The sequence below is a fragment of the Dromiciops gliroides genome, chromosome 1, assembly GCF_019393635.1.
Source record: "Dromiciops gliroides isolate mDroGli1 chromosome 1, mDroGli1.pri, whole genome shotgun sequence".
Classification (NCBI taxonomy): Eukaryota; Metazoa; Chordata; class Mammalia; order Microbiotheria; family Microbiotheriidae; genus Dromiciops; species Dromiciops gliroides.
The window spans coordinates 489,305,550-489,321,894 of NC_057861.1; the positions used below are offsets into that span (position 1 = coordinate 489,305,550).

General features: G+C 38.3%; 1 protein-coding gene across 2 annotated transcripts in view; it reads right to left on the bottom strand.

Annotated features, from left to right (window-relative positions):
• The window catches only part of RECK (reversion inducing cysteine rich protein with kazal motifs), a 78,557-nt gene that overhangs the window by 12,966 nt on the left and 49,246 nt on the right, over positions 1-16,345 (bottom strand). For both annotated transcript variants that reach the window (XM_043975560.1, XM_043975561.1), the window contains 5 exons: positions 12,613-12,753; positions 9,146-9,334; positions 8,600-8,722; positions 6,140-6,311; positions 2,166-2,358 (listed from right to left, as the gene is read on the bottom strand). In XM_043975560.1, the coding sequence (XP_043831495.1) occupies positions 2,166-2,358; positions 6,140-6,311; positions 8,600-8,722; positions 9,146-9,334; positions 12,613-12,753 (818 nt within the window). The remainder of the gene's footprint in view (positions 1-2,165; positions 2,359-6,139; positions 6,312-8,599; positions 8,723-9,145; positions 9,335-12,612; positions 12,754-16,345) is intronic.

Sequence of the window (16,345 nt, forward strand, 5' to 3'; positions counted from 1 at the left end):
CAGTTGGAGAAATGCATCTTCTTTACACATGGAGCAGAAGAAACATTTCAGTTGCTTGGCATTTTCATTTTAATCTTAATCTTCAAAATCGCTTCAAGATACTTCTACATTAAAACAGGTCAAGCAATCATATGCAAGAATTACAACAGCAGCAGAAGGGAAGCTTGCTTAAGCAGCTGAATTGGGCCTGCAGAAATCCCTCCTAATTTTATGTTTCTCACAGATCTTGCCATGTTACTGTAATTTAGTTACAAAAGTCAAGACTTTGTGTGCTAAAACTAAGGGGATTAGAGAAAAAAGAGCTCTAGTTATTTAATGTAACGTGACCATGTGCCTGAATCTGGAATGATAGCATACTATAGTTATTTTCCTTTGTGCACAATAAGTACAATTATTTTGTAAAAAGACAAAAGCAGTATTCAGTTCACTTATTTTATATGTATTATGGTTTGAGATGTACATTTATAAAATGAATATTAAGTGATGAATGCCCCCAAATATTTGTGGTTTTGATATTATTTAAATGCAGTTGCTCTATAACTGCAAACTCATATAAGACAATGGATCCAGCAGAAAAGAGAATTCTGGAGGGGTAGACAAAGTGGACTCAGGTTCTGGGGAAGTGTAAGTGAAAATCCTAACTAGGAAGAACCAATAGGAAAAGAAGGGGAGAAAGTTTGCAAAATAAGAACAAAGCACAAATTCAATCAGAATTGCACTCATTTTAGGCTGGGGTCTTGGAAAAGACTATCTGTGTCACCTAGAGTGTAAGAAAGAACCAATATTCGTGGGTGTTAACTTGAGTGGGGGTCAACCATTTGAAGCTTATTTTGTGTAACCTAATTGAAGGACCTTACCTTTCTCAAGGACAAAAGCCTGAAAAGCTAGTTGCAGAGGGAAGGAAGTGGAACCAGGGAGATATTTTAAGTTGGCCAAAGTTAAGATTCTACAACTAAGACATTTACTTGTAATTTGCCTACTTATTTTATAATTTGTATCTTAGGATTCTTTATGCTATAGAAAACTAGTTCTTGCTTTCTAAATAGCTGGCTGAAGGTCATGTGATGACTCCAGAAGAGGATGAAGGAATAAGGTAACAGAATTAAATGTCAAGATCACAGCCCAAAGAAAAGAATCCTTCTTTTATCCCTTATTTTGCAGCAGATATGAGTGGCTCCTAATGAAGGGAGCCCTATTTTTGGAAGCACCCCTGGTATTTTCATCACTGATGTACTGCACTGTCAGAGCATAAGCTGTACTTCTCAACCTGGATCTGGCTTGTATAAAAGCCCTAGTGTGACTTATAACTGTAGTAAGGAAACAAAATCACAAGTAACAAATATTAAAGAAATATTTTAATTAAGTTACATTTGTAATTTTACATAATTATTTTTTAGTGTACATCTTTTTATTTCTTTTGGATGAGATTTCATTTTAAGGTATGAGCTATTTAGGCCAACACAGTATATCTTGACTCCAATAATACAGATGCAAATGAAGGATGACTTCAGAAATAGGAAGAAGCTAACAAACATTTTGGCATTAAATTAAACCTTAAAAGGGTAAGGAAAGGGGGCAGCTAGGTGGCGCAGTGGATAGAACACCAGCCCTGGAGTCAGGAGTACCTGAGTTCAAATTCGGCCTCAGACACTTAACACTTAACTAGTTGTGTGACCCTGGGCAAGTCACTTAACCCCAATTGCCTCACTAAAAAAAAAAAAAGAAAAGGAAAAAAAAAGGGTAAGGAAGGGATTAAGCATTTATTAACCACTAGTTACTTACTATGTGCTAAGTGCTTTACAAATATTATCTCATTTTACTCCTGAAGAAACTAAGACAGATAAGTGACTTGCCCAGGGTCACATAGCTAGTAAGGTCCATGACCAAATTTGAATTCAGGTCTTACAGCCTCCAGGCACCTAGAGCTCTATTCACTGAACCACCTAGCTGCCTCTAAAAACATATTCATTCATTGATGAATACAATGAAATTACCTAACTCACTAGTTCAACAATTGTTTGATAGTTGTTCCCCCAAAATATGTACTTCTACCTCTGCTTCCAAAAAGCTTACACTTATTTCATTCTTAGAAATAATATATATGTTTGTTAGAAATTTAATAAAATAATTTTTTAAAAAAAGAAAAGAAAAGCCATTAATTGTACCTGACATGGACCTTTGTAAGACACATTTTTTCCTCTTTGGTATAAAGTGCACAGGTTGTTGTGTTCTACATTGTCTGTGTCACAAACGGGATCCCGAATCTGGTCACAGTTGAGTTGTCGAGGCACACATTCATACTGGTTACACCCAAATTTATCAAAAGTGGTCAGGCAAACCTGAGGTTTTGGTATGCATCTAAAAAAAAATGAAAGTACCTCTATTACAGAGAACTATTCATTACATCTAATTTTGGAGACAGTTAATAATTATTGACACACTTAATCAAAATTTAGATTTATCTAAGAATCTGAAGTTTTATACTTTGATACTTAAAAAGATCCATGATTTCTCCAAATGTTATTAAACTCTCCTTCAATACAGTTCAAAGGCTTTCATATTGTACCTGATCAATCCTAACTTTCTATACCTTAGGGGATGTTTGTTCAACCCATCCTTACAAGATGGTTTCTGACTCCACCAGCTCATCTGAACTTTTCTCCAAAGTTACCAACAATCTCTTTTTTATTTTTTGTGGGGCAAAGGGGGTTAAGTGACTTGCCCAGGGTCACAAAACTAGTGTCAAGTGTCTGAGGCCAGATTTGAACTCAGGTCTTCCTGAATCCAGGGCCGGTGCTTCATCCACTGTGCCACCTAGCTGCCCCACCAACAATCTCTTAATTGCTATATCCAATGGCCTTTTCTCAGTCCTGGAGTCACTCACTCCTTCATAGTTACTTCCTCCTCCCTGGGTTTTCATGACCTGGATAGCTCTTGGTACTCCTCTTACCTGTCTGGCCACCCCTTGGTCTTTTTTATTGGATCATCAACCAAATGGCACCTCTTATTTGTGGGTGTAATTGCAAGGTTCTGTCCTTGACCCTCTACTATTTTTCTCTATACTCTCTCCTTTGGTGATATCAGTTTCACTGTGTTTAATCATCCTCTCCATACAGATGACACGCACCCCCAAATATACACTATCCGACTTTTCTTTTTCTCACGAGCATGACTAGTGGCACAGTACTAATTGCCTGCTAGGTACCTCTTCTTGTATATCCCTTGGGCATTTGAAACTTAGCATGACTAAAGTGGAACTCATCACAGTTCCTCTAAAATCATTTCTTCATCTTAACTTTCCTATTCCTCGTGAAGAGACCATATCCTTTCAGTTGTCCAGTCATGACATTAGAGTTAATATTGACTTTTCACTCTCTCTTACCTTGCATACAGGGGCAGTTAGGTGGTGCAGTGGATAGAGCACTGGCCCCAGAGAACCTGAGTTCCCATCTTAGACATTTACTAGCTATGTGACTCTGGGTAAGTCATTTAATCCCAATTGCTTCAAATATCCAGGGACATCTCCAGTTTTCATGATGAATATCTTGCCACTGGACCCAGATGGCTCTGGAGGAGAGGGTGAGGTTGATGACTTTGCACAACCCTCCCTCACTTAAATCCACTTCACTACAAGTCATGACACCACCTCCCAATGTCATGGTCCTCTTTGAGAATGAAAGACAAATAACAATAACCTTGCATATCCAATTGGTTTCTGAATCTTGTGATTTACCTCTACAACTTCTCTTACCTGTGTCCCCACCCCCCCCACCCGCCAACTCCCACTCCTATGTCAAGTCTCCATCATCTGGCCCATTGCAATAGCCTCCTAACTGTCTCCCTCTCCCCAGTCACTCTCCTCTCCATCTTCCTCACTGGCCTGACCATATTACCCCTTGCTCAAGAAGTTCCAGTGTTCCTCTATTACTACAAGCATAAAATAAGAACTTAGACAGTTCTTATTTAAAATTCTATATTGACTGGTGCCAGCCATCTTTCCAGAGAGATTTTGATATTACTGCCCTCAAGAATTCCACATTTCAGCCAAACTATCTTATTCTATCCATAGTATTTCATGTCCTGCTTCTGTGCAGGACATCTCTCAAGCCCCTTCTCTTCTCCACCACTGCCCCAGATGCAGGCAACACCCAATGCCTGGACTAACAGGCAATAGCCTTCTTGGGGTCTGCCTGCCTCAAGTCTCTCCTCACTTGAATCCATCTTCCACTCGGCCACCAAAGTGATTTTCCTAAAGCACAGGTCCTACCATACTACCCTCTCTACTCAATAAACTCCTGTGGCTCCCTATTACCTCCAGGATCAAACACAAAATGCTCTGTTTGGCATTCAAAGCACCTCATCACCTAGCCCCTGCCTACCTTTCCAGGTTTCTTATCCCTTACTCCCTGTCACACACTTTTTGATCTAGTGATACTGGCTTCCTGGCTGTTCCAGGAACAAGACATTTTATCTCTCGGCTCCAGGCATTTTCTCTGGCTGTTTCTCATTCCTGGAATGTTCTCCCTCCTCTACTACAACTACTGTCCCAACTAAAATCTCACCCTTTACAGGAAATCTTTTCTAACCCTTCTTAATTTTAGTGCCTTCGCTATTTTAATTATTTCCTATTTATACTGTACGTAGCTCACTTTGTACATGTTGGTTTACAGATTGTTTCCCCCATTAAATTTTGAGCTCCCTGAGGGAAGGGACCATCTTTTGTCTCTTTGTATCCCCAACCTTAGCGCAGTGCCTGGAACATAGCGGGTGCTTAATAAATGTTTACTGATTGACTGTGCCTTTGTATAGATTGTTCCCTTACACCTGGAATGTTTTCTCTCTTCATCTCCTTTTCTTGGAATTCCTAGCTCCCTTCAAGCTTGGGTCAAGTGCCAACTCCTACACAAGACCTTTCACTTGCACTCACTCCTTCACATATTTCCTATATATCTGTTATCTATTCATCTGTGTACATACTGTTTTCCAGGAGTAGAGTGCAAGCTCCTTGAAGGCAGAGACTATTTTCATTTTTGTCTTTGTGTTCCTCTGGCTTGGCACACAGATGGTATTTCTTAAATATTTGTCAAATGAATGAATTAATTACTTATTATGGCCAAAATAATTAATCACTTGATGGCCAGTGTTCTGCCAATAAACCTATACAATGTATAAAAATTTAAATTGAAAAAAAATTAAAGAACAGAGTCTCAATTTTAAATTTTAAGGAGAAATTACCTATGTTAATTTGGGCATAATTTACCTAAAACCACAAAATGCCTTCAGAACTGTAAAATTTTTGTGATATGATTTGGATTTGTAAATGATAGTAGTGTTAGTTATAGTTTAGCTCCAGATAATCTAAAGAATGATTTCAAAATTAGTACGAAAAAAGTAACACTTAGTACTGCTTATATTGATTAACAATAAGAAATGATTACCAGGAATTTAATATGAAAATTAGAACTTAAAGTCTAGATTAGAATTAGGGGAATCTGGTTCAGATTCTAAGGTATTATAAGTTTTCTAAATGGCTGGCTAATTCTCTCTCTCTTTTAACATGGGGGAAAAGCCTGACAACACCATGGAAAAGAACTTTCAGGAATGATATATAATTGCTTAAATTCCAAATTTGGGTAAGAAACCAATAGCATTATTGTGATTTAGGAGCTTCAGTGAAACAACTCAAATCGTAGCTGTCTCAAAGGAAATTAAAAGGCTCTAGAATGGTCAGATTGATTAAATGATTTTTGTCCCCCCCAAAAGAGAAAATCACTATTAAATCCTGCTTAAATTTTACTTTAAACCCAGACTGGAAGGTAGATTTCAAAGCGCTAAAGAACAAGTATGAGCATGCTTTTCCATAAACTTCTTTTTTTTTTTGGTGGGGCAATGAGGGCTAAGTGACTTGCCCAGGGTCACACAGCTAGTAAGTATCAAGTGTCTGAGGCCGGATTTGAACTCAGGTCCATCTGAATCCAGGGCCAGTGCTTTATCCACTGTGCCGCCTAGCTGCCCCTCCATAGACTTCTTAATTCTCTTCCCTAAAAATGAAGTCTCAGCACAATAAAGTTTTACTGTATTATGTCCTACTTGTTAAAAGCAATCATTTGAAAAATATAGTATGAAGTTTATAAAGCACCTTTGAGATTTTTGACAGGGATTAGGATGACATGGATCCTTAGAGACACATGATCCAAATTCAAATTGATGGTCCTGAAGTCCAACACATCGTGCAATGCATGCACTTGGATAAGTGCGTCCATTCTGTCCACACACTGGGACAAACTGATCTGCACAGTTACAGGGTAGACCTGAAAAGAATGAGATGACAATCATCACATTTACTTGTATATTTCCCACAAATGCTGTGGTTAGAAAATCCTGGAAAATGTTCTCCCCTTCAAAATTCCCCACATTTGTCCCTGCTCTAAAACAACTACCCAACCACATCTGAGGATGGATGAGCAGGCAACACTTGCTACTAGCTGGGACGGAGGAAATGGAGAGCTGGCGGGTGCTGCAACTAGCTTTCCAACGGCCTGCTTCATCCCCTTCATCCTCTCTTCCTAGCCTCCTTTTCCTGAGTTGGGGGCAGAGTGTTGTTGAATTCCCTAGTACGCTGACAATCCTTTGGGCAATATGAAGCTTCTTCGTTCTTCCTTTGGAGTGGAAGGTGTTTAAAACCTTAGATCTGAAACCTGACAGAGATAGGAGTAGACTTCAAGACACCAGAATATTATCAATAATAATTCCTTCCCAAGAAAGGAGCTTATATTATCCTGTTTGCTTTCTCTGGTCAAAATGATCTAGTTCTCTCTAAAACCCAGTACTCCCAAATTATAACTCTTGAAATGATTAGAATTTTTAGGCCTTGGGGGCAGCTAGGTGGCACAGTAGATAAAGCACCAGCCCTGGAGTCAGGAGTACCTGAGTTCAAATCCAGCCTCAGACACTTGACACTTACTAGCTGTGTGACCCTGGGCAAGTCACTTAACCCCTGTTGCCCCACAAACAAAACAAAAACAAACAAACAAACAAACAAAAAAGAATTTTAGGCCTTTATAGAGATTATTTAGTCCACCCTTCTTTTTATAGATGAGGAGACTGAGGCCATAAATGGTAATATAAAGCAGAGTAGAGATGCCGGGGCTTGGTCTGCCCACAGCTTAAGTGGCTAGTGAGCTGAGCAAAGTCAAGGAATGAGAAATGGTAAAATCAGAACCAAACACAGCATTCTGGAATCCTGGCCTCTCTCTGCTGCCACCTCCAGGGAAGAAAGAAATACTGCAAATGAGGTTTCCTACTTGTCTTTTTGGGCAGCTAGGCAGGCCTGGAGTCAGGAAGACTCATCTTCCTAAGTTGAAATTTGGCCACAGAAACTTACTAGCTGCGTGATCCTGGGCAAGTCACTTTGCCCTGCTTGCCTCAGTTTCCTTATCTGTAAAATGAGCTGGAGAGGGAAATGGCAAACCACCTTCATATCTTTGTCAAGAAAAACCCAAATGGGGCTATGAAGAATCAGACATGAATGAAAAAACAACTGAATTAAAACTTGTCTTTTTCCATGCCCTGGCACTGCCTCCTCTCCAGGCCAAAATCAGTTAGGTGGGAGGAGAGAGGAGCTACTAAGGTATAGCCATCAGGGCAGCTCCTTTGTCTTCTTTCAACCTGGAAATACAGAAGTGGGAGAAGTGGGTGCTTAAAGAGACTAAGGCCTTAATCTCAACTAGAGACAGAAATAACCTGCCATGTTTGCTAAGATGATAGAGTACATGGAGGAAAAAAGGGGACCTGAGTGAGTTCTCTGGACACAGGTGCACAGGGAGGCAGCAAGGTGTGGTCGGAAAGATGCCTGCTTAGGTCAGAGAACTTCAGTTCAAATCCTGTGTCTGCTGATTATATGCAAGTCACCTCACCTCTGAGGTTATCTTATCCATAAAGTGAGAGGACTGAACGAGGTGACCTTCAAGGTCAGCTTTCTAAGTTCAAGTCTCTGACAGCTATGTTAACAGGAATAGACTTGACTATTTTTGCAAAGTCTGGGCATTAGAAGTCAAACATGACACACTTAGGTTGTTGAGGAACGGTGAAAAAATTTCCTGGTTTAGTAAATTCTGGGTAATGTTTTCCAAAGGTTGAAAAAAATTTCAAAAACAAGGGCTCTTTGTTACATGTCTCCAAAGGGGCCTGATTAATGATTAGTTCTTTAGTGATCATACATTAGTAGACATTCAACTACGCAATATGGTACAACCTAACTAAAATTAGTCCAATCATTTAAGTACTTCCACCATGTCTCCTTCTGGAAATTTAGAGCTAAAAGAAGCCTGAGAAATCTTCCTGGTGCAACTTCCTCACTTTATAAATGAAAAAATTGATGCCCAGCTAAGTGGCTTAGGTTCTGTTTCTTTCCCTATTATTTAATGGTCCTTAAATTTGTGAGTCACATGTCTTTTAATTCTATCTGATATTTGAGAATTATTGACATCCCAGTTACCTTGGTACCAAAATTTCAGGAATAACTCCCACAAGGGGGGAAAAAACCCAGGTCCAAGATTTCTGAAGGACCAGCTTGTTTCTTATGATTTGAAATTATTACCTGTAAATGTGTGGCGATCATCCTCTGAGCTGTGTTCATTTAGGCACAGGCGAGTAGAGCATATCAAGTTGCCAGCAAAACAGGAACAGACATTGCAGTCTATGTTAAAAGATGTTCCGTGGCCTTACAGAAAAGAATGAGAATGTTTGTGAATACTGGACACCCAGGAACATGTTGTGTGTTTAAGAATGACAGTAGTGTGTCTTATGACGTAGAATTAAGAGGGAAGTTCTTGAAACATTTTTAATTGTTGATACTAAGTTAAATCTGTTCTATTCTGCATGCCCATAGTGCCTCAACACCCAAAAACTTAATGTTTAAAATTCATTTTTCCTTCTACCTTCTACAACACATGACATCATGACATTTTATTTGGGAGGATGGCAAAATGTGAAATAGTCGGTTTGCAGAATGGCTACAATCTCTTCTAGGGCACTGCTGGATACAGAATCCACTCAGCACCACATCTATTAAAAAAGTTTTTCATATGACTTATTTTTAATCTAGCCTAAGTCTTTGTAATTATGAAACACATATAACACTCACTTTTTCTTTTCCCTCCAACAATACAAGACTTCTGCAGGTCTACACAATGCATTTCCATACAGTTTTCTAACAGTCCACTTTGTCCACAAGTACAAATTTTATAACAACCAACTTCTCCTGAAGATGATGGTACCTGGATAAGTGTTCCTTGCCGGACAATGAAATCTGAAGCTTCTCCTAATTTGCAACCTATGCAAAGAAAAATTAACTTAGCAAAATAAAAAGAAGCTGTTGTCCTGTGATTTATAAAACATTGTCAAAACATATCTTTTATGTTTATCTTTTTATATATGGTTTATAAGGAATAAAAACAACTTTCATAAGACCAGGACATTTGCCTTAACATCCTTAGCCAAAAATGTCTCTTCTAGCCCTCTCAAATTAATTTAATTTTAATACATTTTATTGATTGACTTTATATTTACATTACAGTTATTTCTGGAGGAAAAATCTGTTCTACACACCACTCCCCTCACCCTGCACTGAGCTCTTTTGTGACAAAGAATACCCATTAAGCAAAAATGCCAGATACAAAGACTATCTATTTAGCATTTTTATAACAGTCCTTCATGCTTCCCTGACATGAGCAAGAGTTGTTTCACTATCTTTGATGACTTTTAAATTACTCACAATTCGACTTTGAGTGATCTTTTCCTGTATACCAATAGCATCATTATCTGTGTGGTTCTTTGGGTTCTGCTTAGGACCACAGGGTCATAGATTTATAGCTGAAGGGACCTTAGAGGTCAACTCTAGTCCAATGTCCTCATTCTGCATAAGAGGAAGCTGAGCTTATTTTGCTCTCTATCAATTCATGCAAGTCTTTCTCTATATCTATAAAATCTCCGTATTTGCTATTTCACACTGTACAATGGTATTCTATTACACTCATATGCTACTGGGTTTTTTTGAAACATTCTTCAACTGACAGTCATCTATTTTGTTTCTAGTTATTAGCTTCACAAAGAATGATTCTGTATTCATGGCAGCATTGGCATATATTAGAGTTTTGGGTATGCAATAGAGATTTGTTTCAGTCTCTGACTTCCTTGGGGTATAAGGCTGAGAGTAGAATCATTGAAGCCCCCTTAAATTAAACCGTATATAGTAGTAAGTAATGGCTGAGAGCCATTCAAAGATTACTGTAGCTTAGTGCTAACCCTGTGCAAATGTACACATTCTCTACATTCTGGGGGAAGATTAAAAGATTTAATTAAAAGTATTATAGACAGTTTTCACTTTATATAAGTGGACTGTTCCACAGACCTCTATGTAAAGTGATTTTTATGCAATATGAATTTGCCTGAAGGGGGCCACTTGCTTGTGAAGGGAGGGGGCCAGTATACAGTTCAAGGACATATGGAAGCCATGGACAGAGAAGTGAGAGTAGGAGGAACACACAGGGGCCAGAATCAGAACCAAGAGGAAGAGCACATGGGGTGAAGGGGCGGGGAGCGGGGGGGAGAACGACTGGGGGCTGGACATGGACACAGACAGGAGAAGATGGGCAACATGCTGGTGCCAAGGACAAACACAGTACCCAAGTGTAGATGGATGGGACACAGACACACAGAGTTGGACAATTGGGCAGGAGGGCAGAGCAGCACAAAAGTCTCTTCTCTCAGTGCTGGAGGTCACAAGCTAAACCCCTGATATGGTGAAGGTGGCAGTCTCCACACATCCATTCTGCTTTCACTTGGAGGGGGTTTCTTTTAGGTTATTTTTTGGTAGGGGGGGGGTGGGAGGTTGCAGAGTACCAAACTGAGGGGCAGAAGCTGAGAGAAAGAACACAGTACTGTACAGTAAAGTTAACAAGGGTGTTTTTTTGGAATGAGGATTTTTTTTAGACTTCTTTATGTAAAGTTGAATTTGCAATGGAAATTTACATAAAGCAAGAACTATTTGTATAAACTTCAAGTATTTGAAAAATAAGCATGTAAAAATATTTAAGAATGGAACTTGGAATTCTTTAATGAGTGCAAATATTTGGGTGGGATTAAGAATAATGAAAATTTCCTGTGTCTAAACATGTATATGTATGTATATTTATTTGTGTGTATGTGTGTGTGTATGCACTTTCCTATCCCAAAGTGGCTTTCTTGGGGCAGCGAGGTGGTACAGTAGATAAAGCACTGGCCCTGGATTCAGGAGGACCTGAGTTCAAATCCGACCTCAGATACTTGACGCTTACTAGCTGTGTGACCCTGGGCGAGTCACTTAGCCCTCATTGCCCCACAAAAACCAAAAAACAAAAGTGGCTTGATTTCTTGGTTTTCAAAAAATAAACTTTTCAATTAAGTTAAATGGATGAATCAAAGAATTCTGAAAATAGATTCACTCCTAAAAGGTCTGTGTTTCTCTGAATATAATTTTTAAAATTTGGTCTCAATGTACAAAATAAAAATGTCTGCTAATTCATGATCTTAAATAGTTCTATCATGATTCCATGGTTTATCAACCATACAAATTAATCACAGGATTATAGCTTTGAAGTCAGAAGGAACTTTAGAAACCATTTAGTCCAACACTTTAATTTTACAGATAAGGAAACTGAGACCCAGCAAGATTAAGTGACTTCCCTAGGTCACACAGGTAAGTCACACAGTAAGTGACACAGGGGGTATATGAACCCAATTCTCTGACTCCAAATCCACTGACCTTTCTATTGCACCAGATCCTCCAAAGGATTTCAAGCTAGAAGGTTCATCTGAAATAAATATAGTCACCTCACCACTTTACATATGAGGAAATGGCGATTTATTCAAGGTTACCCAAGGATAAACACAGATGGGATTTGAACCAGGGTCCTCTGATTCTAGTCGTGTGCTCTTTACGCTAAACCACATGGTAGCCTCAGAATTATCCTTTGAGACATAATAAAAAATGGACTTCATTGCTGGCTTAATGATTCTTCTTCTGGAGATTATTCTTCATTTATTTTGTAGATGGTTATACTAACATAGCAAAGAAAAAAGGTATGTGGAAAGAATTTTTTTTAAAGAAAGAAAATAGATAAAATGAGAAAAATAGTGCAATAAACAAATAGTTTTAAAGCAGGCAAAGAAGTACTGGCTGGAAAAAATTCTACTGAGCAAACTTTTTAGGTTTTATATTACTACTTCATTCAATACTGATTTTATGGATACAATAAGTAGATTATATTGATGAAACTGTCACTTAAGATTTTAAAATTTAAAATAAAAAGAACTTCAGAGAAAGAAAAAGGAAGAAATATTGAGAGTATAAGGAGAGGGAAAGTAAGTTTCAAGGAAAGTGTAGAAAATTAGCATGAAGGTCTTTTGGGAGGAAGTCCTATCATCTGTGATTTAGTTTTTAAAAATGTATAAATTTAGTTTATAATTTATATAATTATTTATAAAATATTTATATTTAAAAATAAAATAATTATATTTATTTATATATTTAGTTTATAAAATCTTAAGAACAAATGAACCCATACTACTTACCTTGAACACAAACATAAGGAAGACATGGATCACCAGACTGACATCCTTTTCTATTCACTTCACATAATTCATTAGCAGAACAAGGGTTTGGGTTACAGGGATGAGTTACATCTTCCACAATGCTGTCTAAGGAACTTGGCCCTGAAAAGTCAATAGTCAATAGGTTAAATGACTTAGAAGAATAATGGAGGCCTATGAATTCTGAATACTCTTTTAAATTAAAAAATAAGGTAATGAATATAAATAGAGAGCTTGGCTGGACTTTTGGCTAACCAATCTGAAGTTTTGGTTCATTAGTGAATTTGGTTTAAAAAGGGCTAATGTCCAAGAAGGAAGTCATTTTACCATGGGCCATACTCATTATGGTAAGTTAGATGATATACCTAGTTTATACAGTAAATGCGAATGTGTCTTGCATCCTCCTTGTGCCTATAATTTTAAACCTTAAAAGTATTTTATTATTTCCAGTTACATATAAAGACAGTTTTCAACATTTGTCTTTATAAGATTTTGAGTTCCAAAGTTTTTTCCCTCCCTCCCTTCCCTCCTCCCCACTCCCCAAGACAGAAAACAATCTGATTAATATAGGTTATATATGTGCCTATAATTTAAAAACCTAACTCAAATGCTACCTTCCTTGGGAAGCCGATCCCTTCATAGTGGTCTCCTCCTTTCCTTCTCAGACATCAAAAAGAACTTTGTTTTTGTACCTCTCTAGGGTGCTTATTTTAGGTTTCTGTGTATCATATGTTAACTGTAGGTATTTAATAAATGTTTGCTGAATTGTACTCAAGATGTTAAAGGAGCAATTAGGCTGTATCTCTGCTAAAATATAGGATGTGCAGGACATTCATGTGAAATCCAAGTAACTTACAATTTCCTAAATGTTTTTTCCTTTTTGCAGTATTTAGCCTCTAAATGGGCAGGTAATCAATTTAACAGTCTGCATGTATCTGGATATTGCCTACCTGGTTTTATACTTGATTTTTCTTTTATGATCATCTCTCTAAAACATAAGGCACTACAAAATAGGTGATCAAAGATGCAAACTTTGTGCTACCTTCTCTAGACATCACTGAGACATCCTCTCATAGAGGGGAGCCAACAGCAGCTGGCTTTCTTTCCGTGTGCCCACAACAAGCCAAGTGCTTTCATTTAATCCTTTCACTAATTCCATTTGTCTTGTTATGCTGAATCATGCTGACTCAGATCCCAGCTCCATAATCATTTCAACAGACATTTATTAAACATCTACCATGTGCAAAATTATTTAATTAAAAATTTAATAGAATTTTAAATCCATATGTTTGTGTTCACTGATGGCAATTTTTTAAAAGTTCAGGGAGAGAAAAAACAACCACCACTTTCATTTGTCTTTTTGATTCCTATTTACCTTGTTCACTTTTAGTCAAAGTAAAACTGCAACAGGGTTTAGAGAGGCAGTGTGAGAGAGCCAGTCTTAGAGTCAGAAAAACCTGGGTTCAAATTCTGCCTCTGTCCCAGACTGGGCTTCAGAAGAAGTTGTTTCCAGTTAAGGCACTTGACCATTGCTCTAAAACGGTAAATTTCAGAATAGGTTTAGTTCTTCATTGGTAAAGAGCTTTTTCAATTAATCACAAGACTGGCTCCTATATGGTGCTAGGCACCAGGAATACTAAGTCAAAATGAGCATCATCTGCATCAAGGAGCTCATATTCCACTAGGGATATACTGAAGATACAGAGAAATAAAAGGCAATTTAAGGAACGCACACTAATAAGAAGGTGGTCAAAGCTGAAGGAAGGTAAGGATTCTAAGAAGCAGAAATGAGGGGGTGGTACACTCTGGGCACAAGGGTACTTTGTGAAAATTCAGAGAGGCAGGAGAAGGCAGATGGGGTTCATGATGGAGAACATGTGAAATAAGGTGGAACCACACCGTGGTTCTGGTGTTTGTATCTTATCGTAGAGGAAATGGATTCTGAGCAAGAGAACAGCACAGTCATGTGGCCAGGGTGTCAGGAGTAGGCATGAACCCAAGCCTTCCCGGGTCTGAGACAGGGAAGACAGGTCAAGCTGCTCCTAGGCCCCACAGATGTATGGGTGAGTGTTAATTGAGACAGCCAAGTAATTAGCCCTCCTCCTCCCCACTTAAAGTAACCAACAAAACACTGTGATTCTGGTATCTTTAAGAGTCTAGTATCTTTATTGAACCATTTAGTCAAAGGCATTAAACTAATGTACACCTAGCCCCAAGAGGGGGACTCCAAAGCACTCTCCTCTTAAGGCTTAGCCAGAACTGCTGTCAGAATCTGGACTGATGCTGGTTTCACAGGGTGCTCATTAGTTTAATGCTTTTGAATGATTCAATAAAAACACTCTCAACTATTAAAGATACCAGAGGCAGAGTGTTTTGTTGATTAAGTGGGGTGGGATGACTGACTCAAATAAATCAAAACTTCCATATATGAAAAATACACACATATGTAGCTTATCTAATGATTGTCTCCGCCTCTGTCCTAATTTCAACCTAGTAATTTTCCAGATAAATTATAATTTATACAAGTATAGGTTCCTTAATTACAATCCACTCAATAGTATTTCGAAATTGATATGTAATAAATTCATTCTTCAGAACAGTATTCCTCATAGAATTTAGGATTTCAAAGGAATATCACCCCCCCATATTCAGTATATTCTCATTTTGAAAAATCAAAGACTTTTCACAGTAGTTACTGCTGCTGCCAGCTCTAGTTACATTTAAAAATAATGTTATTACAGATATAGAGTACAGTACATCACAGATCAAAGGGTTGAGGGTCCTGCGTAGTCAGCAGGGGGTTGGTGAATACCATATGTGGAAATTTAAGATTTTAGTTGCTAGGATCATTCCAATTTTAGGGGCTTCAGAAGTTGTTTCCAGTTAAAAACATTTTATTAATACTGAAAATTGTTGACTTTTTGAAGGAAATTTAGTTTTGACCTACTTCCCAAAGTTTTGGTTCTTGCGATGCACATTCAACCAAAAGGCAGGACTATAGAGATTTTCAACAGATCATTTCATACAGATAGTTCTTTCTTTAAGTAAACAGACCTCTATGTAAAGCAATTTTACATAATGCAAATTTGCCTGCAGCTGTGGCTAAAGGAGGAAGGAAAGGAGGAAGGGGACTGCCTGCCTATGGAGGCACATAGTTCAAGGACATGCTGGGGCTGGGGACAGAGCAAGAGGAGGAGCACATGGGGGCCAGGGCCAGCCACATGGGGACCTGGCTGGAACTGAGAGGAAGTAAAGGAGGGGTGTGGTACTGAGCACAGATGGACTGAAGACAGAGAGACACATGGGGCAGACATGCAGGCAGGTAGGCAGAATAGGGCAAACAAAGGAGTTTCAGCAAGCAGAAATGAACAGAATCTGTCCTGGTCATGGAGAGATGGTATGCATGAATGACAAAGCTGAGAATGAGCAGTCCAAGATAGGTCGATAAGCAACTAGTCCAGTTTCTCTGTAATGTCAAATGTATAAAGGAGAAGAGTATGAAGGAAGACTTATTTATCTGAAAATCTGGATTTTCAGATATTGAGGTTGCTTAAACTTTGGTGCACCTGCATTGCTTGTATTTTATTAATTATTTTCACTTTTTTTCTTGATTTGATTTTTCTTTCAGGGCAATGAGGGTTAAGTGACTTGTCCAGGGTCATACAGCTACTAAGTGTAAAGTGTTTGAGGCCACATTTGAACTCAGGTCCTCCTG